Source organism: Cinclus cinclus, chromosome 29 (assembly GCF_963662255.1).
Source record: "Cinclus cinclus chromosome 29, bCinCin1.1, whole genome shotgun sequence".
In the NCBI taxonomy this organism is placed as follows: Eukaryota; Metazoa; Chordata; class Aves; order Passeriformes; family Cinclidae; genus Cinclus; species Cinclus cinclus.
Window position 1 is genome coordinate 4,431,665 of NC_085074.1, and position 20,873 is coordinate 4,452,537.

Below are 20,873 nucleotides of genomic sequence, written 5' to 3' on the forward strand. Positions count from 1 at the left end.
GAGAACACAGAAGTGGGCTGAAATGGCAGGTTCTCATTGCAGGGCGTGAGGATCCGAGGAGCTCCGTGGGATGGCGTGGCTGCCTCTGACATTCCAGCACACCTGGGTGGGTTTTGTGTGTTTCCCCCAAAGCTCAGCTGAGCTGGGGTTAGGGATCAGGCCCACATCCCACACCTCAGCCTGCAGGAAACTCTGCTGTAGCCACATCCCTACCTCTGCCTCTGCCTCCCTCACACAGGACCAGAGCTCGGCCGGATGATCCCAGGGGAGATGGTCTGGAGCTGTGCCAGCACGGGCTGTGCAGGCTCTGCATGCGCTGCAGCTGCAGAACTGGGGAACTGAGCCCTCCTGACCCCTCAGCTCTCACCAGTCCCTGCTGTGCCACGGTGAGCACTGAGATAGCAGCTCCTGGCAACCGGTTTATCTTGCACATCACAACCCCCAAATTAGAAAATCTGTCTGTGTTTATAGCTGGGCTCATCTCTGCAGAAACCAAACTCTTACTCTGGGGTTGCCCGTTGCTTCTACACCAGTGCTCGCCCTCGGCAGAGGGTTTCCCAAAGTGTCACAGAGGAACTGAAAAACAAACATTAAATCAGCGCCGCGCGGCTTCTGCAGCAATCACCCCATGCTGGGGAGTTTGTTGGTGCGGCAGCTGGCACCAGTTCCCTGCACCCCGTGCCCTGCATCCAGCTCGGGGCCACAGTGATCCCAGCCCAGGCAGGGATCAGGGGCAGGGGTCACAGGGAGGGGACAGGGGCGGGAATGCGGGCAGGGATCAGGGGCAGGAATGATGGGCAAAGGTCTCGGGCAGGGATCGGGACAGGGATCGCGGGCACTGCGGGCACGGACTGCGGGCACAGATTGCGGGCAATCCCCGCTCCTCCCCGGCCGTGACGCCGGGGGCGGGCTGTGGCAGCACCGCCCCGGGCTGGGCGGTCACCGGGGCCGGAGCGGAGCCTGCGCTGCCGCCCGGGCCGGGCTGGGCCGCGCCGCCGCAGCAGCCGGGCCGGGGCAGCGGGGCCGGGGCCGCTCGGTTTCGGTTCCCGCAGCTCAGGGCCGGGCCGGGCCGGGCCGGGCAGGGCAGGGCGCACCCGCCGAGCCCCCGGTGGCGGCGGGACCGGCGCTCCCTGCCCCCCCCCCCCCCCCCCCCCCAGCGGCCCCATGGCCGCGCAGGAGCCGCCGCGGCCGCCCCCGGGCGCTGCCGAAGCGGCGGAACCGGAGCCGGGCGGGCGGTACGAGGCGGTGGTGCCGCACTGGTTCTACTGCAAGGTCACGGACACGCGGGAGCGCTGGGTCCCGTTCAGCGCGCAGGACTCGGAGCGGCTGGAGGAGGCGCACGGCGCAGGTAGGGCCGGGGGTCCGCGGCACCGCCGGCTCCAGCCCCCACCCCTGCTCTAGAATCACCGCGAGGAACGAATGGGCCTGCTGAGGCTGAGGGGGGAGCATCAGGTGTGTGCTTTGGTAGCAGGGGAAAATTCCCTGGACGCATCCATAGCTTCCATCTGGGATGCTAGATTTTTCCCCTCGAGGAATTTTAAATTGCGACTTTTTTGGCCATGTGCCTGCTCCCAGTAAGTGAGCTGTTTGGGTGCATCAAATGGTCTGACCCCATTCGGCTGATACTGTTCTAAATTATATATAATCATACTGCAAAACGTCCTTCAGTGAGGCTGAGAGAACGCCGGCAGGAGGGCAGGAATTCCACTGGGAGAGTCCCCGCAGCACGGAGCTGTGCCTGCTGTGGGAGCGAGGGTTGGAGGTCAGCTCCAAGCCCTGTGCTGAGGCCCTCGTGTGCCGACTGTCACCATCTGTGCCACCTGCTGCTGCCACAGGCAGAGCTCCGATTGCCCAAGGGTTGGCTCCCGTCCTCCCTCGCCCAGGAAGTTTTGGATTAGAGGCTGTGCTGCCCATCCCCAGTGCTGCTGCCTGGCCCAGCCTGGCACGGGGTGCTGTGCCACCAGCCCAGCCCACGGGCAGACCCAAAAAGGCAGCGAAATTCACAGAGACTGAGGTCTGTATTGGGGTCTGCAGAGAGTTCTCTCTTTCAGAGAGGAACAGCTTGGAGATAGGAGACCCTGGTGCACCCCACTGTTGCACAATGCACTTCCCACGGCCACAGTTTCACTTTTATCCTCCAGGCGGGGAGGGAGAGGCCATGTAAACATGTGCCTGAAATAGAGAGAAGGACAGTGTAGTGTAATATTTTCATCTCACCTTGTGCCTCTGGGGGAAGCCTCGCCCAGATGCCCCGACACCGCTCTCTGAACTTGGGTACAGAGGACGTTGGCATCTGCTGCCGTGGCTCTGACCTGCTCCAGCCTCAAGCCCCTGGCTATTCCAGGCTCCCGTGATTAACTGCAGGCCTCGGTTCCAGCAGGGAAGGCCCAGGATGACGTGGTTGTCCCCACGTCGGGGGGCAGGTACGACGTGCACCTGCGGGCGCGGCGGCGCGTGGCCGTGTACTGGGAGGAGGAGGTGTCTGAAGTGCGTCGCTGCACCTGGTTTTACAAGGGGGAGAAGGACAACAAGTTCGTTCCCTATTCGGAGTCCTTCAGTGAGGAACTGGAGGTAAACACACCTTTCCTGTTGGTTTCCATCTCAGCTTCTCCTTGTCACTGTCTCTGATGTCCCAAACCCCAGACAAGGCCACTGGTACCACAGTCATGAGGACATGAACTCCAAAGAGGCTTTGGCACAGCATTCCTGTGGCTGATTGATGTAACTGTGAGCGCTGTCGTGGCCTCCCTTTGTTGCATCCTTCCACGACACCTTAAAGTGCCAGGCTTTCCTTTGGGATGATGCAGATGTAGAGATATATAGACAGACGTATAAAAATACCCATCTTTGCAATAATCTCTATTCTGATTTATCAAATCCAGTTCTAAGTTGATGGGGAAGTTGGATGCTGCTGCTGTCAAAGTGGGGAGTTCTTAAACACTCTTAGCAGGTGATCCTGGGGTGACCCTGCTGCTCCTCCAGCTGATTGCTCTGCCACTTTTGCAAAGTGTTGATAAGAGATTCTAAAAACTGGGTTGGGAATGTCGCAAGAGGTTGAGCATTGATGATGGGCATACTTCCAGCTGACTCACAGTGGGTGTTCTCTTCTGTAGGAAGCTTACATGATTGCAGTGACCCTGGGTGAGTGGAAGAAGAAGCTGGAGTCCCCCAACAGAGAAGTCATTGTCCTGCACAACCCAAAGGTGAGCAGGGCCTGGTGATCTCCGTGGTGCCCAGTGGGCACATCCCCTTTTTTGGGTCTCTTTGTGCTGTTCCCTTCAAATGGGTTTGTCCCAGTGGCATTGCACTCACCTGCCAGTACCAGAGGAGAGGGCAGTGTCAACCGAGCCTGCCAACAGCTTCACATTTCTGTTCAGCACCTCTTTGGGCAAAGGGCTTGGCCCAGCAGTGTGGTGCCAGCCCGTGTCAGCCAGCAGCTGCTGTGGCTGTCTGTGCTCTCGGGTCACTGACAGGCTCTTCTTGTTCCCAAGCTGATGGTTCACTACCATCCCGTTGCCAGCTCTGATGACTGGGTCTCCACCCCCACGGAACAAGGTCGGCCCCGAACTGTGAAGAGAGGAGTGGAGAACATCGCTGTCGAGATCCCCAATGGTGAGCTCGCTTCTCCCCTCCACCCGTCCAAAACCCTGTGGAGTTTCCCAACCTGATCACTCAAAAGGACTGGCAGAAGCTCTCATGATCCTTGGAGTGAAGTGCATGTCAAAACATTGTGTGCCAAAAGGATCCAAATGGTTTCAGAAACCTCCCCCTCCCCAGCCCCAGCGAGCTGCAGCATCAGTGAACGTGCAGAGCTGCAGATCCGGGGGGAGGGTGGTGAGCTTCCAGCTCCTGCACAGAGACAGAGCTGCTGGGAGCTCTGCAGTGCCTGAAATTACCCCTGAGGTCTCAATGTCTACATTTGTACAGCTGGGGAGTTTCTTGCCCTGCTAGGGACGCAGTGGTTTATCAGTACCCTCTGTGCTGGTGACTCTCTGGGGCACATGTTCTCCCCATCTCTGCAGCCAAGTGTCAGCTCTGTCCTCTCCCAGCTGTCCTGGACTCCCAGTCAGGCCTCAGGACTTGTCCCCATGAGGACATCAGGCAGTTACTCCATTTCCCATGGGTGCCTGCCCTCAGGAAGGCACATATGCAAACTAAAGTGTGTGGGAAGTAGAGAACAAGCCCTGACTCCACCTGCAACCTACCTGGGAGATGCAGCTCCATGGAGCTGAGCACAGGACAGCTGCACTGAGACCTCCTGATCCTGCAATTCCTTGTGCTGAATGGCTGGGCAGGGGTGAAGAGCCCCTTCCTCTACTGTCCTCTTGGTCCAGATCCATCCTAGGACAAGTAGGTGAATTTAGCAGAACTGAGAGAAATGCGAGAAATCCCAGCACCTATGAGGTGTAAATCCAGGCACCGACGAGGGTTTCCGTGGCCTGTGAGGTGAGGGTGGGAGGCTCCAGTGCCGCGCAGCGGTGCCTCCAGCAGCTCCTTTCCCTGCTGGGCGCTGTCCCCGTGCCCTGAGCTGCCCTCCCCTCCTCAGGTGAGCCGCTGCAGATCGACCACCTGGTGTTCGTGGTGCACGGGATCGGCCCCGCCTGCGACATCCGCTTCCGCAGCATCGTGCAGTGCGGTAGGTGCAGAGCTGGGAAAACCTCCCAGTTCATCCTGGCACTGGGACATGCTGCCGTGGGGCCTCAGAGCATCCCCACCCAGGGGCAGGCTGCATGGCCGAACTGCTGACTGTGGGCAGTGTGAACAGAGCGCGCGCTGACCCACCAAATCCCACCTTCTGAAGGGGTTTAGGCAACTGCTGTTCATCAGTTCTGCTTCGCAACAGAGTTATTTTTAATAAATTTCTAGAAGTGCCTTATCCTGACTGCTAGACTAAAGCCCTGCCCCTGTGAAGGATGTACAGATGGGGCAGAGAAATCCAATAAACACACGTGGCAGGACATGGAGCCTCCCCTGATCTGTAGTTAAAGATTCAGGGACTTAGGGGAGCAGCAGCAGATTAAAGACCCTGGTGGGATTTCCCCATAATGATCTTTCATCGTATTAAGTGGTGTTGGTGCCACGGGCTGGCCCCAGAGCCTGGTGGATGTCCATAAGAGTCGTTCTGTTTTGCAGTGAACGATTTCAGGAACGTTTCCCTCAGCATGCTGCAAGCACACTTCAAGAAGGCCCAGGAGCAGCAGCAGGTTGGGCGGGTGGAGTTCCTGCCCGTGAACTGGCACAGCTCCCTGCACTCCACAGGCGTGGACGTGTAAGTGTCCCAAAGGCACTGCCCCCAGGGCCGGGGCAAGGTGCACAGGCAGCCTCCTGCCCTGGAAACTCCACTTCTCTTGGAAAAGCAAAGGGAAAGCTGTGAGTTTTTCGGGTAGGGGTGAGCAGACAGAGACCCCCAGAGCACCTCCCCATTCTGCAGCACACAGCAGGTACCTGCTCCCATCAGAGTCCCGGGAGCAGAGATCTGCCTTTCCCTGGCTGATCTCGGGATGGACTGAGAACTGAGCACCCAGTTCCTGCACTGCAGCCCTGCTCTGCAGTTCCCCAGCAAGGGCAGAAATCAGGCCAGGCTCCTGGGCAGGCTCTTTATCCTCCGAATATAAGAGCACAGGCTGTGCTTTGCCTCCAATCTGAGCATAAACTGAGGATCTGGATTACAACATACCTCCTTGGAGACTGTGTCAGTCCTCCTGTGAATTTATACTTTAGAAACAGGGTGGGGCTCCGTGGCTCCCCCAGCTGCAGCCCCCTCTGCCCTTTCCCCGCAGTGACCTGGAGCGGATCACGCTGCCCAGCATCAACCGCCTGCGTCACTTCATCAACGACACCATCCTGGATGTGTTCTTCTACAACAGCTCCACCTATTGCCAGACCATCGTGGACACGGTGGCCTCGGAGATGAACCGCCTGCACCAGCTCTTCCTGCAGAGGAACCCGCAGTTCAAGGGCGGGGTGTCCATCGCGGGGCACAGCCTGGGTGAGGCTCCTGGCAGCATCAGCCAGGGGAGCAGGGAGGGCACACTCAGAACGCTCTGGGTTAGAGGGGACACCTTCCCCTAGGCCAGGCTGCTCCAAAGCCCTGTCCCAGCTTCCAGGGGTGCAGCAGCTCCAGTTTCTCTGGGCAGCCTGTGCCAGTGCTTCACCACTGAGTAAATAATTTCTTCCTGACATCTAATCTGGCCTGTCCTCTGTCAGTTTAAAGCCATTGTCCCTTTTCCTGTCACTGTCTGCCTGTAAAAGAATCCAGGGTGCAGCTCTTCCATCCCAAAAAGGAGATGGCTCGGGCTCTTCCCCTGCAGATGCTGATGCTCTGCCCATGCTTGGTTTCTAGGGTCACTCATTCTGTTTGATCTCCTGACGAACCAGAAGGCTGATCCTGAGGAGGACGAGCACTGTGCACAGGTATGGGAGGTCACTGACCCCTCCTTCCTGCAGCTGCATGGGGACAGGGGAGAGAACACATGCACAGCAACAAACTGGTGAGCAGAAAGCATTATCACTTCTGGATCTGTTCACAGGGGTCCAGGACAACCTCAAGCATGGGGGGTATTGAGGAAGTGAAAGAAATCCTGAAGAAGCTGGAGCTGTCTGAGTATTGCGATGTTTTTGAGAAGGAGAAAATGGACAGGCAAGCACTGGTGAGAAGTTCCCCTCTTTACCTGGCTCTTGTGGCTCTTCTTTGCTTTTCTTCCCCATCATCCCACCACTGCACATCTTCTGGTACTGAGTCACACATTAAACATCTCTGAGGATGAACACAATCTCACCAGGAACAGACACCTCACCACACCTCTGCTGCTGGACTAACACCAGCCTTGCTTATTTTCCAGTTCTTGTGCACAGAGAAAAACCTCAAAGAAATGGGAATTCCCTTAGGGCCAAGAATGAAAATACTCCATTACATCAGCTCCAAGACAGAGATTAAGGTTTGTTTTCTGCATGGCTTGTGCTCATGCCATCACATCCATCCCATTCCATCCCTCTGACACAAGGACCCCTTTGTGCTGCTGCAGGATCAGAGCTCAGCAGCTCCCGGGCACAGTGAGCGTGGAGCCGAGCCAGGGTCCCTGTCCCAGCACGGGGACAGCTCAGAGCACGTCAGGAACTGCCAGTACAGGGACGTGGGCTTGGGACAGGTAACAGCTGAGCTCTGGCTGCAGCCCCCACAAAGCCCTGGTAACACCAGCACAGAGATTGTCTCATGAACAACCTGAGCATCCCCCTCTCCCAGGTCTCAGCAAACTACCCCCAGCTGAACTACAAGCCCAGCATCTTCTTTGCCTTTGGCTCTCCCATTGGGATGTTCCTCACCGTGCGAGGAGTGAAGCGCATCGACCCCAACTACAGCCTGCCCACCTGCAAGGGCTTCTTCAACATCTTCCACCCCGTAGGTATAAGAACCAGAGCTGTCCTGCTTGAGGCACGTGGAGCACGAGCCCTGGCCACTGTCCCCCTCTCGTGTGCAGTTTGACCCAGTGGCGTATCGGATCGAGCCCATGATCGTCCCGGAGCTGGAGTTCGAGCCCATGCTGCTGCCCCACCACAAGGGCAGGAAGAGGATGCACCTTGGTATGGCACAGGCAGCCCCTGCCCCCCGGCCCAGGGCTGCTGCTGCAGCCCCCAGCCCCACAGTCACCCCCCTCCTGCCTTGCAGAACTGAAGGAAGGGCTGACTCGCATGAGCGTGGACCTGAAGAACAACCTGCTGGGCTCGCTGCGGGTGGCCTGGCAGTCCTTCACCCGTGCCCCCGTGCCAGCCCTGGAGGCAGGGAGCTCTGAGGCCGAAGCAGAGGCAGAGGCTGGCACTGAGAAGCAGCCAGGTGGGTGGTGGGGCGTGTGGGGCAGAGGGGAGCTGCCTGTGCAGCCTGGGCTCCCACAGCCACCGTGCCCAGCATCTGTGCCCAGCAAAGGGATCACCTTTGGGTTCTGGAGGCACCTGGCTCTCCCCAAATGCTATGTCCTTCCCCTATTAGCCCCGATGAAGGGGCTTTCTGGGGGAGGGTCCCAGCACACCACATTTTAAGCCTGTCCCCCTCCTCTGGCTGTCCCTTGTGCTGCTGTTTCTGAGCACTTCAGCTGCCTCTCCCCTGTGTGAGCTGCAGAGGGGTAAAGGGAGGGCATGGCCCTGCTGTTGTATTGTCATGGCTGCTGGTACCCTGTGGCTGAAGCACGCTGCTCTTCCTTCCTCCAGACACAAAGCCAGAGGAGCCCCCAGCAGCAGTGAAGGAGGAGACCCCCCTGATCAACGTGGGGAGGCTGAATGGAGGGAACCGCATCGACTACGTGCTGCAGGAGAAGCCAATCGAGAGCTTCAATGAGTATTTGTTTGCACTCCAGGGGCATCTCTGCTATTGGTAAGTGTCTGTGTAGTGCTCAGGGCTTCACATTTACATGTGGTGGAAGCAGAATGGCATCAGTTTCAAAGCCAGCATAGTAAGAAAAGCCTCAGCTGATCAAGGGAATAAGATCTTCTCCTGCCTGTGACACACAAAGGGTGGGCACAGACAGAGGAAGGACTTGTGGTGCTGCCTGCATCTGCAGAGCACTGCATCTACCCCAACCATCACAGATGTCCTGACAGTGCAGGAAGCTTTCCCTTTTGATTGCCATGTCCTCCTCCTGCAGGGAGTCAGAGGACACAGTTCTGCTGGTTCTGAAGGAGATCTACCAGACTCAAGGCATCACACTGGATCAACCTTTACCAGGAAGCCAGTGACCAACCTGTGCTGTTCTGGCTGTAAGTCACCTTTCCGAAACCCCTTCTGGATTTCCTAGGACACCTCAGAGGAGATTTGGTTTGTTTGAGGGAGTAATATCCATTACCTAAGGCAGGGAACTTGTCAGCTTTCTTCTTTGGCATGTCAGAACCTTTGCCTGTGCTCTCCTTTTGCTTTCTTAGGTCCAATCCCACTGAGTACTCACCAGGAAAGTCCAGATCTCTTCTCTGCCTTCCTCTCTCCTCTGCTACCGTGTCCTGCATGCTGCTTCCCAAGTACTTGCTGCTGCCTGGAGATAAGGATGGATTTCCCTCTGTTTTGGGTAGGGGTAGGGGGAAAAACCATCAAGGGAAAACCACTTCTGCTCAAGCACACACAACACCTGTACAGTGACTCCCTGTGGCAACGTGTACTTTTCACCCTGCACCCCGTGAGTCCCCTCACCAGCCCCTCTCCAGCACTGCAGCAGACAAGCTGTCAGGATCAGAACAGTGTCCTGGGAAAGGACACTCACAGCCCGGGACCCTGAGGAGAAAAAGCCTTAAACACACAGCGTGGAAAGAGCTCCAGCAGCCCTGGAGCAGGGGAGCTTGCTGACTGCTAACACAAACACCCACACCAGCACTGTGGGCCCGGGAGGCAAAGCCCAGGGTACAGGCTGCTGCTGCTGAGCCAGCAGGGTCTGTGCAGCAACCACCCACCCTCGTGTCCCTGCACTGCTGCTGCATGTTTGTGCACCCCTGGGCTATGCCAGGCAGGGCTGCCCTGTAAAGCACCCCGTGAGAGCAGCATGTTTGTGCTCCTCCCTGCTGTGGTGTGCTGGTAGTGGCAGCTCAGCACCCTCACCCAGGCCGTGCTGGCAAACCAAGGACCCTCCCCAGGCACAGCCAGTGCCCAGCTGTACCTGCTCCAAGGAAAACTTCACCTCCAGCTCCAGCCAGCCTGGGCAGCAGCAGCTGCTCCTGGCAGTGGCAGGGCAGCGAGAGCCCTCTGCCCTGCAGGACATGGAGCTGCCAGCTGAGGATGGAGATCCTGCCATGCTCCAGTCCTTGTTTTTAGCTTTAAATGTACAAAACACAGCCAGCAAAGGTGCAGGCCAGATCCAGCAGGGTCTGGACACTGCAGGAATGACACCAGCTCTGTAGGCAGCTCAGTCTGTACCTGCCTTGAAGCTCTTTTCTGAGGGGGACAGGGCTGGAGAGCCTCTGTGATCCTTCCCTGGCCCCCAAAGCCCCTGGGCTGGCTCAGTGCCTGGGCTGGGGCTCCAGTGCTGTATGAGGTGTTGCTGTGCAGCCTTTGGAAGAGCCAAACCACTTTATCTCCTGCTGACTTTTGCCCTGCATGGGGTAAGGAGCCTTTTTCCCCCACAGCCTGTTGGTTTGTTTTTCCTCCATTGTCTGTTATTTGCACTATTGGAAGGGTTTTGTTTGCAGCCTCCATCCCTCCTCCCAAGGAACAGAAGATGTTCTTTACCTGACTGCAGGAACAGCCAAGCTGCTTGGTCAGCACCTGAACTGCTGCTGGCTAAGGTCTCATGGGAGTAGGAAAAGGGACAGTCTTAACATAGGACACTAATGATCAGCTTTTTAAGTTATGCACTTTGTTAAAAAAAAGAAGTTAAATACATTTTAAATGTTATTTAATGTCTTTTCCAGTAAAAGCCAAAATAAATAAGTAGAGGACTGTGGTGTGTGCGTGTCTGGGGGGAGAGGGAAGGGTTGGAAAATTCACATGTGCAGTTTTAGGGGAAAGTGAAGCTATTTCTGTAACTCTGTTGAAGCTGCAGAGTTATAGAGGGCCCGAACTGCAGCTGATGGGGTTTCATTACTGACTCACCTGCCTTGCTGTGCTGCAGCCTCACCTGTGCTATTTGCATGTAGTACACCTGTCTTTGAAGGGACCAGCAACCAACAACTGCTCACAGAGCCCCTGCCAGGCAGCTGGCCCTGGATCTCAGCAGCACTCTGCCCTTCCTTGGAGAGACAGACCATGGGCAGGAGGCTCTCAGACACCATTTAATTTTCTGCTGTTACCTCCTTAAAACTATATTAAAGCTGCAATGAAAGAGCAACCCACCAGAAACTCCTGCAGACACCAGAGGAAATGGCTTATAAAGCAACAGCCTAAGCCTTGAAAAGAAGTTTTAGTACCACAGCTCATTACAAAATTTAAACTTCTTTATTTGGGAAATAGAAAAACTCTGAAGTTGGTAGATCCTGCACTTCATTTCTCAGGATAAAGGCTGGGACAGCTTGGCTGTATTGCAGAGAGGTGACCAGTGGTGCTTCCTGGACTGGACACAAGAACTCCCACCAGACTGGGCACACTGGGTTGTCACATTTTCCCAGTTCTTGTTCAGGACCTTCACACCCCAACTGTCTTTCCACAGGCTGGCACCCCAAGTGCCTCCCTTGCTTCACAGTGGGCCTGAAGAGGAACTGGTCTACAAAATTCAATGAAATGAAGCAACACAAGGGCAAGGACAGGAAACTCACTGGCTTGGCAGGGAACACCTGCCCAGGGGCTCCTCCTCAAGGGAGCTACTTCTCCTGAGCAGCCTCCCCCTAGCCTTGCCCTGCCCTGGCCCCCAGGGCCCAGCACTATATGCTCATGTGGAAGCTGGGAGCTGGAGGCTTCTCCTCGTGCGCCGGCAGCGGTTTGGGCTTGGCCACAGCTGGTTTGTGGCACGTGGTGTCTGTCAGGGGAGGGTAGTACTGCCTATAGCACAGGTATGCGAGCACCAAGCCCATCACTGAGCCAACCAACACATCTGTGGGTGAGACCAGAGCACAGTTAATGGCCCTTCACCCTCCCAAGTCTCACGATCAATTCCTCAGCAGCAGCTTTTCTTTTCTGCTGCATCCCTAACCTGACTTGGCTGCAAACCCAAACTTGGTATGTACTTCAAAACCACACAGAAAAACATCAGTTCCCTGAAGGTGGCACCAAAATTGCCACTGGAGGAGAATAAAAAAATCCCCAAGTTGCTGCTGGGAGCTCTGAACACTTCTGTGGCACCACAGCCCCCCCCCCCCCCCCCCGTGTCTGGAGTGCCCTGCTCAGGGCACCTGCTGAGCCCCATCCAGGTGCCCCAGAGATGCTCACCCACCTTCCCAGTGGTGCTTGTAGTCGCAGGTGCGGGACACGGCGATGAGGGTGGCCAGGAAGAGGGGGAGGAGGAAGGCACAGAAGCGCAGGGCCCGGCCCCCCCGGCCCGGAACAAAGCTGTGCAGCTTCCCTGCCAGGTAGAAGGCAGAGAAGGCAAGACCAGCAAAGGCAACTGGAAGAGAACGGGACAGTATTGGTTCAGAATAGCTCCAGGCTTTGCTGCCAGACCCTCACCCTCTGCTGCTGCAATGGAAGAGCTGTGAGAGGTGTCTGCCTGTCCCTGAGCCAAGGAACTACCAGCTGGGACTGATGGATCCTAGAGGCTGGTACCTGGCACACGTCCCTCCTTCCAGGGTTACAGAGAGCTTTGCACCACATTTCTCACCCCACTGCTTTGCAGAGTCCCCTGATCACGTCAACGAACGCAGCCAAAGCTGCGGGGCGCAGGAAAAGCAAATGCAAGCTGCTCTCCCCAGGGATCCTGCTCCCCACAGCCCAGGCTGCAGCAGGAAGGAGACAAGGAGCACTCACAGGAAGCGTGTCCGCTGGGGAAGCTCTTCCTCCCCTCGGTCACCCTGCGGGCGTCTCCCGTGCACAGCAGCTCCGTGTTGGCTCGGCCGTCCGGGAAGCAGCGGTAGAAGAAGTCGGGCCGGGGCCTGGGACAGGGAAGTGAAGCTCAGGGCCCTCAGGCTGGGCGCTGCCAGTGCCCTGGGAGCAGCAGAGAGCTGCCCGTGCCAACGCCACCTGCCCTAAATGAGCCCGTCTGAATGATGGCCTGAGACAGCAGCTCCCCAGTGGTTTTTTTCTAACTCTAAATTGTCTTTACAGCTAGGAAAAAAAAAAAAAAAAAACCAAAAAACAACAACACATTCCTTCCAGGCTGAGCATGTCCAAGTTCAGCTGCTGGCCTTGACCTGGCTATTGCAGACCTGCCTCCCCCAGTCTCCCTGCGCGGCGCAGCCGGGATCCAGGCAGTCCTCACCTCCCCACAACGAGCTTCAGAGCGTTTGTAAAAACCCCGTTCAGGGCAAGAGCGAGGCTGGCAGCTGGGAGAGAGCAAAAGGGTCACATCAGCACCACTCCCACCTGGGAGTGCAGCACATTCAGGCGTGGGCAGGGCTCAAGCCGCCCTTCTCTGGGACAGGGAGGAGCTCACCAAGGCAGGCTTCCCTCGTGTCCTCGTGGTCAGCGCCCATGAACAGCCTCGCCAGGAGGATGAGCAACAAGGGAGACAGAAATGCGATGAACTGCACAGAACGAGGAGAATTTTAGGTGTCACTGAAGCAGGTTTAGAGCAAGAGCAGTTACTGAAGAAGACTGAGTACACTTCCCTTTCCCAAAGCCAAGCAGCAATCTGCACTCACTGCAGCTCCATCAGAACACCATCCCCAGCTGGAATCTGCAGCAGGCCCTGATCAGCCCAGCACATCCTCTGGCTCTCAGACAGCTCTTCTGGCAGAGTGCTGCTCTGGCTGGTTTGGGGGTGTCCCCAGGCACAGCACCTCAGCTCTCCCCTCCCTGCAAGCCCCAGCATTAGCTCTGTCAGCAGCACCCGTGCTCTGTCAGCAAAACCACGGGAGCTGCTGATTCAGAGCAATCAGTTATCATCATCCCCATCTCAGCCCGGGGGGATTTCACCCCGGGACATCCTCACCATGGCTCCCACGGAGTCTGTGCCCACCTGAACTCTGGCACATGTCCTGCTTTACACTGCCTGTTCCAAATGCTATCCCGAGGTTTTGTCCTTCATGTTCCTCTTGCACACAATCCCATTTGGCAACTCAAGAGTTACAGCCTCTCACCTCAGACCTGTGACAGAGGGAGCCAATCCCTCTGTCACACTGCTCTCCTCAGGAAATCCAACACACAGTTAGTCAAACTCTTCTAACCAAGCCTGGAGCCCTTGAGGAAACATTTAACATTAAAATGATAATAAATCTCTGCTAAAAATAGCTGCTTGGAAGGAACACATTCCCTGATAGTGAGAGCTGCCCATGCACCCAGTAATTTAGACGTGGAATGGATTATGGACAACAGTCCAAAGTCCTCATTAGCTCACGAACCTCAAATCCCAAAGGCAACCCTGGATGGTAAAGCCTCAAAACATGACAAGAGCTGGTTCTAATCTCACAGGCTGGGCAGAAAGGGACCACTGGGGACCATCAAGTCCAACCCCTCTGCTCAGGGTCCCCAGAATACACCACCCAGAACTGTGTCCAGATGGATTATGAGGATGTCCAGGTGAGGAGACTCCTGCTGTCTGGGCAGCCTGTGTCACTGCCCAATCACCCACACAGAAAGTTCTTCCTCGGGTTCAGGTGGAAATGTCCATGTTCCAGCTTGTGCCCCACTGAGCAGAGCCCGGCTCCATCCTCCCACCCTTCCCTTCCCTATTTATCCTCGTGGATGCACACGGATATCCTGCACTTTCTGCAACGTGCACTAGGAGCGGCAGGTATTGCAGTACAAGCCTTTAGCCAGCAGCTCTGCTTTAAAAGGAGAGCTTGTAATTTGAGAATAAATCAAAGCAAATGCAGGAAACACAGGCACAGGCTGCCCAGAGGAGCTGTGGATGCCCCACGCTCCTGGACAGACTGCGCAGGGCTTGGTCGGGTGGAAGGGAGGCATCCCCCGTAGCGGGAGGGAACAAATTATCTTTTAAGGTCCCTTCCGAACCAAACCACTTCACGAACCCACCGAACTTACGAACATGAGCACCGTGGGAACACGGTCCGCTTCCACGTAGGGGTTTTTGTAGAGCCACATCTCCTCGGGCTGCACCACGCGCTGGAAGGGCGGCAGGAATTCCATGATCCTGGAAACGAGACGGACACGTGAGCCCCGGGGCGGGCGGGGACGGCCCCGGGCGGGGGTCCCGCACCCACCCGAAGGTGGCGAGGAGCAGCACCCGCAGCGCGGTCTCGGCCGCCAGCTCCGCTCGCCGCATGGCCACTGCTCGCCCGCGGAGCCGCCGGGGCGGGGCGAGCGCAGCCCAGCCCGGAGGAGGGACCGCAACCGGGAGTCCCGTTATCCTCCCGTTATCCATCCCCCCGCCCCGCCCCGAGACGGAACTGACTCATCTCAGCATTGGAACATTCAGAACGATTTATTGAAGTCAACCTCAAGCAAAAATTTCAGATCAGTGGAATGTCATTAAAAACCTTTCCAAAGGAATCCTCACGGAAAAGCAAAAGGAAAAAAAAAAAGGAAAAAACAAACAAACAAACAAACAAAAAAAAAACAACCAAAGCCCAACCCCCCCACATCTGAATTCCAGAGTATTTGTAAAATAAAATACAAAAAAAAAAAAAAAAAAGGCAACATCTCAGTAAATAGAATGTACAAAAATTATATGTTCTACCATCACACACAGTCAGTAAGAAGCTAAAATATTACAGGCAAGTCTCGATACGCTCTACCTAGAGGACAGGAGCTATCTATGTACAGGGAACCAGCTTTACAGGCTTCACACTATGCAAGAGGACAGAGGCCAACACAACCCCCCCAAAATATTGGATATCTCAAAGTCTATGCGGCAACATCAAGTCATGATACAGTAATGCCCCGTGGAATCAGACACTCCTTGGTAGTGTCAGGGCTGCATCTGTGTCCAAAAACTCTTCCATACCGACTTCGGTGAGTATCGATGCTTTGCTATTAAAGACTCGAGTGATTTCATTAAAATAACATTTCACAGAATCTACAAAGTTTGTTACAGATAAACGAAGTCTACAGAAATAACGACTCTACAAAGGTCCATCTTACAGAGCACGTGGGGATGGAGACGGATCCGTGGGGATCTGTGTTGTGCAACATCACTCGTGGAGACAAACGGGTTGGGGTCCTCAGAGCACCCCGAATGTCAAACGGGACAGGATCACCCCGGGGGCTGCAGCTTGTCAGGAAAGGAAAAGTGACACCAGAAATGAGATACAGATCCACTGGAACAGGGAGATCCACTGGAACAGGGAGCGCAGGGGTTCATCCAGTCTGGTTATGACCCAAAAGCGAGAGAGAGCTGCAAGGTGGGGGCTCCCAGGGACCCCTCACAGCTGGGATCTCCAGAGGGATCTCCCCAGGCAGCCGCCTGTCCCTGGAGCTGGTGGTGGCACAGGGAGGGCACAGCCCCGGGCCACAGGGAGTGGTAAATGGCTTTGGCAAATTCAGACATGTTTTCCCTTTTTTATTCACATTGATCGCAGAAATCCCCTGCACAAAGCACAGTCCCAGCTCCCTCCCTCCTGCTCTGGAGCAGCGAGACCCCTCCCAGGGGAACACAGACCTGAGCTGCTCACTCAGAAATACAGTATCACAGGGAACAGCTTTGCTTTTCTTTTCTTCCTGTTTTGCCTTTTTTTCCCCCCTCAGAACAACACTGGGAATACATCCAACATGTAGGAGTGTATAGTAAGTGCAAATGTTTTTGCTACACAAAGAGAAATGGTGGGGAAAGCTGATGGCAATGGGAAGGGACAGCACTGCTCCAAGGTCACCATCTCCCACACAACACCTGGTGAACACACACAGCTCCAAGACTGCTGCTTCCAAACCCTCCCGTTTGCCATGGATCCACTGTACAGCGGGAGCTGGAGGGAACTTGGGGGAAGTCAAGGACATTTCAATGCAGTATACAAAAAATCATGTATAAATAAAAAAAAAAGCTGTAAAAGGAACTGCAGAGCTTCAAGTACATTAAACCCTGAATTCAATGAGGCAGAGGTTTCCATGTTAAAGTGACTTCTCCGTACCAGCATCAGACGCCCCATCCCACCCTCCCCCCTCCCCACCCACATAATTCTGTCAAGTTTCAATATATACAGATTTTATGCTCATTGATAATTATGTCTAGTAATTGTGTTTTTCCCATTCTTTCCTGAAATTAAGATAAAAGAAGGGGTCTTTTTAGAAGAAAGGCCAAAAATCCACATTCCAGCCCTATTACTCCATTTGAACTGATTCTCCAAGACCACGTGGTGACCAGAGAAGGTGATTTGCCCACAAAATTTCCTTCCTGAGCTGCAAACGCCTTCAACAGTCTATGGACAGGACACGTCTATACAATAATCTGACAGCTACAACAGCTAATGCTTGCACCATGTGTTCAGGAATGGTGGAACCAGCCTCTGCACCTCTGCAATCACAGCATCGTGGAGCTCTTGCTTCTAGACTCATCTGGCCATGGGCTGCAGGACGCCTGCACTGTGGCCAGGTGCAGCTGCAGAGGAAAAGCTCCAGTAAGCTACAAACCCTGTTCCGTGGGCAGGGCAGCTCAGGCACTGCCCAGGTGTCAGGGCTGGAAGTAGGAAGTCAACAGAAGTGTGAGGCCACCCTGAAAATTTAACACAAAAATAAGGGAAAAACACTCCCGTGTGTTCCCATGAAGGAACAGCAATGCGCCGGGACAGCACACTGCAGCTCTTCACCAAAATCACCAGTTCTGTGGATTCCCTCTAGGTCTCAGCATGAAATGACCCTACTATCCAAGATTCCTTATTTTGGAGCCCACACAAATTAATTCAGCAGCTGCCTCCCACTCTGCTGAAGCCAATCCATCAGAACAGCTGTGCAATGTTTTCCTTACAAAGGAGCTGCACTAAGCAAACTACATTCTGGTTACTCAGCTTACAAAGAATGGTTAAAATGTGCATTTTAACATCAGAGTCTGGCACTCAGAACAGCCCCTGCAGTCACCAAGATCATCTGAACTGGTCTTTTCTTATCTAACAATGTTAAAGCTCTTTGAAAAACTCACCTTCAGTTCAGAGTTTTGCTCACAAACTGAACAACCTCTCCTTCCCTTCCGAGTCCAAGCCCAGCTATTGGCTGCTGTGAATGATTTTTTGGTGGAAAAAAGAAGTCTGAACACAAAGTGAACCAACACAAAGAGTGGCACAGGAGAAGCAGCAGCCTCCATCACAGCATTTGAGAAGTTTTAAGCCTTCTGTGCCCTCCCTGTGTCCTGTGCCCTGGCTCAGCACTGTGGCACAGCCAAGGTGGCCACTGACAGTCTGTGGCTCCCAAGGTGTCCTGGTGCTGCCACACCACATCCCTCTGCTCAGCATGGACAGGGAATGCATAGAGCAGGTCAGGGCACTCACACAGGAGCACGATACCAGCAACATATCTGATAAATATATATATATAGATAAACATATATATATATATGTATAATATATCAGCTGATATCTGCAATATCAGAATGCTCTGACTTCAGAGAAAATCACTGAACATTATCCAGCCTAATAAATAATATAAAGTGAACACCTCAGGCCCTACAGACATGGTAGCAAGAGTTGTGTTTGGAATTTCTGAGAAGGTTAAACATCCTCAGTAAGAGCTTAAAAAGAGACATTTCTCACACAAAATGTTAAGAAAAATAAAATCCTTTCTGTAATTTTTTTTCTTTAAAAATACCAAAATCCAGCACTGCTTTCCAGCCGGGTTAGTGTCAGACCCTGACTGGAGCATGGCCCACAGCAGGAAGTGCTTTAGGGATCCCAAGAGCTGCTGGCCCAGGCCTGCCCCAGACACCCATGGGTTCTGTCACCCCAAGGGAGGTGTGGGCAGGTGCTCTGGGCTGAGTCCATGGCACAGCAGCTGCTCAGGGACTGTAGTGTATCTATCTCTCTGCCATGCACACAAAAAAACTCCCCCTGTACATCAATTTGAGGATGAGAAGGACATCAGGCAGAGGCAAGACATGTTCTAAATTCCACACAGACTTTTTCAGCCTATTTTCTTGATCTGAGAAGTCTCTGTGTTCCCACAGGTTTGTGTAAGCAGTTTTCCAGAGACAAGGTTCTTAATTCCAAGGCTCAGTTCAGCCAGATGCCAGCAACACTTGATTATTTTCAGTACCCACGAGCAAAGGCTGGCAGGGAATAGCTACTACCAGTACACAAGTCAGAAGTACTTGCTATACCAGGGCAGGGGGGAGACAGTGCTTGGTGAGATCATGGGCTGGGGGCGAAGAGTCACCAAAATTAGCTCCAGTGCCCCCTTGCACAAAAAAAAAAAAAAAAAAGGAGGAATATAGGTTTACTAAAAAAATTCTGGAGCAAGAGCCAACACAAGCCACTTGGAAAGCCTCACTGAAGGAATCTGTCTCTCTGATTAACAGAGGAAATCCAAGACAGAACCATCTCCTGAGGCATCAGCTGGCTGCTGGGATATGGCCCCTTACCCAGACACAAAATACCCTGTTCATTGAGGAAGTGCTGAGATGTTCCTCAGCTCCATTAACGATGAAGACTAAAGTTAGAAGATCTCTCTCAACCACAAAATCTTAACATTTCATTGAAACCAACATGCACACGGGTCAGGTCCCTCACATGCCCAAGTCTCCCTGAAGCCAAAGGGAGCCTGAGAAGGCAGGACTGAAGAATCACACTCAGGAACTGCCACCAAACCAGGGCAAATGTGGCAGATCACGAATCCACTGGCAGGACTGACTGAGGCTGGGAGCCTCTCCTGCCTGGGAGGGGTTTCCAAAACAGGTAGGATAAAGAAATGACCGCTGTGCAATTAAACTCTGAATTTTTCCATCTGTCTGCAAACACCCAAGACAGCTCTGGAGCAAGGAACCACCATTTCTTCCCCACTGCCAGACCTTGTGTTATGAGCACTTCCCAGAAGTCACACACCTGATTTCTCACAGGAAAAGCTTCACAATAATATTCATAAGTAAACATGAGAGACAACCTACCTTCTCCAATGCCTTTAACAATAAGTACTGGAACAGAGGCATTTCAGAGCCACCTGGTCTGACACCCACACCTGTCTGTTTGGCATCTCAGTGTTACAGAGGGGAGAGGCTTTGCTCTTTCCACAAACTAGACACAAAAGTTACGTTGGCTTCGCTGTTTTGTTTTTAAAGACACGATGACTGATCAAAGCCAGATCTTCAACACCCTTTCAAAATTAAATAAATAAATATGTGGCTATGCTTTGCTTTCTACACTCAAAGAACATTATTTTAAACAGAATATTCTTTTCACTGTCAAAAGCTTTACGGTTTTCTTCAAAGGCCAAGACGCTCCCGGTTTCCAACAGTAAGAGCTGCTGTAGCACATTCAAGGGTAAAAGAAAGACCAAACAATAAAAAGCAAACACCACTGCCTGGTCCTCCTCGCTCAGGTCAATGGTCCTGTTCCAGCTCACACGTGACGGCCCCGAGGACAAAGCCCAGTGTGGCATTGCAATCTCTGAGTTCATCGCCTGTTGCTCCTCTTCTCCCCTCCCGTGTTTGTTTTTAACCAAATTCACTCCTTTGCCTCTTCCACAGCATTCTGTGCTTCCAATTTGCACTTGATCTTGCTCCAGTACTCGGGTGCCACAGGAGATTTGGGGTCGTGTGCGGAGCAGCAGAGGCGGCCGTCCAGCGCCGACGGCACCAGGGCTCCCTTCTCGTGATCCTTACAGAAGGAATGGGGGCAAAACTCACAGAAGGACACGGCAGGATTGCTACAGATGTCACACTGATGCCACGGACATTCCCACTTTCCTGAAGATGGCAGGAGAGAGAGAAAGGAAGCTGGAATTAGTGCACTTTGGGGACAGCACTGGCCTTTAACTCTCAAGCCGTGCTGGATTGCTCAGATGAATGCAAACAAAGTTCAGAAAAATCAGCTGCTACTTCTGCTTCTCATCTGAGATGCTACAAGAATCTGACTGAACACAGTTCTATTTTGCCTTTTTTAGGCCTCTCTTGGCCCAGAACATTACTACATGCACAACCAGACCTTAAAAGAGTCAGATCCACTCCCGTGGGCATCACCGAATGTCCTCGCAAGACAGTTTGTTTTGTACATTTTCCTGATTTGTGAGCACCTCACGTTGCCCTGGACACTGTGCTCCTCAGAGGGTACCTCCAAAGGAAGCTTTAGGTCAGCCCTACACATTCTGCTGGCTTTGTCAGTGTTTGAACTGTTATTTGCTTGTGCTAGGACACCAAGATGATGCTCATGTTTCCATCAAAATAAGAGGAAGTTTGACTCAAGAAGAGGAACAAGAACAACATTAAAAACTATGACAAAGC

The 20,873-nt window shown here is 53.9% G+C and overlaps 3 protein-coding genes across 6 annotated transcripts in view; 1 reads left to right on the forward strand and 2 right to left on the reverse strand.

The window, feature by feature from the left end:
* Positions 1 to 1,164: 1,164 nt before the first annotated feature.
* On the forward strand, positions 1,165 to 10,405 carry DDHD2 (DDHD domain containing 2). The gene is given in 17 exon segments (XM_062510630.1): positions 1,165 to 1,348; positions 2,381 to 2,571; positions 3,114 to 3,203; positions 3,474 to 3,612; positions 4,547 to 4,636; positions 5,134 to 5,269; positions 5,781 to 5,989; positions 6,344 to 6,432; positions 6,435 to 6,650; positions 6,843 to 6,938; positions 7,026 to 7,148; positions 7,244 to 7,399; positions 7,479 to 7,581; positions 7,667 to 7,831; positions 8,203 to 8,365; positions 8,637 to 8,748; positions 8,911 to 10,405. Coding segments are annotated over 16 exon segments (2,241 nt in total). The 3' UTR covers positions 8,728 to 8,748; positions 8,911 to 10,405.
* A 633-nt stretch (positions 10,406 to 11,038) lies between these two features.
* Positions 11,039 to 16,583, reverse strand: PLPP5 (phospholipid phosphatase 5). Of its 3 annotated transcripts, XM_062510717.1 has the most exons (8): positions 14,877 to 16,583; positions 14,722 to 14,812; positions 14,543 to 14,651; positions 12,993 to 13,083; positions 12,819 to 12,882; positions 12,368 to 12,492; positions 11,838 to 12,008; positions 11,039 to 11,498 (listed from the first exon to the last, which is right to left on the reverse strand). In XM_062510717.1, exons 1-8 carry the CDS (start codon positions 14,914 to 14,916, stop codon positions 11,329 to 11,331), a joined length of 861 nt encoding a protein of 286 aa, XP_062366701.1. In that variant the 5' UTR covers positions 14,917 to 16,583; the 3' UTR covers positions 11,039 to 11,328. The 3 variants fall into 3 exon arrangements, with proteins under 3 accessions (XP_062366701.1, XP_062366700.1, XP_062366702.1); XM_062510716.1 differs by having other exon boundaries at positions 12,993 to 13,082; positions 14,582 to 16,583; XM_062510718.1 differs by lacking the exon at positions 14,877 to 16,583 and having other exon boundaries at positions 12,993 to 13,039; positions 14,553 to 14,768.
* Positions 16,584 to 16,641: 58 nt separating this feature from the next.
* Positions 16,642 to 20,873, reverse strand: part of NSD3 (nuclear receptor binding SET domain protein 3) — a 34,514-nt gene continuing 30,282 nt past the window's right edge. For both annotated transcript variants that reach the window (XM_062510751.1, XM_062510750.1), the window contains one exon: positions 16,642 to 20,339. In XM_062510751.1, coding sequence (XP_062366735.1) covers positions 20,098 to 20,339 — 242 coding nt within the window. In that variant the 3' untranslated portion in view covers positions 16,642 to 20,097. The remainder of the gene's footprint in view (positions 20,340 to 20,873) is intronic.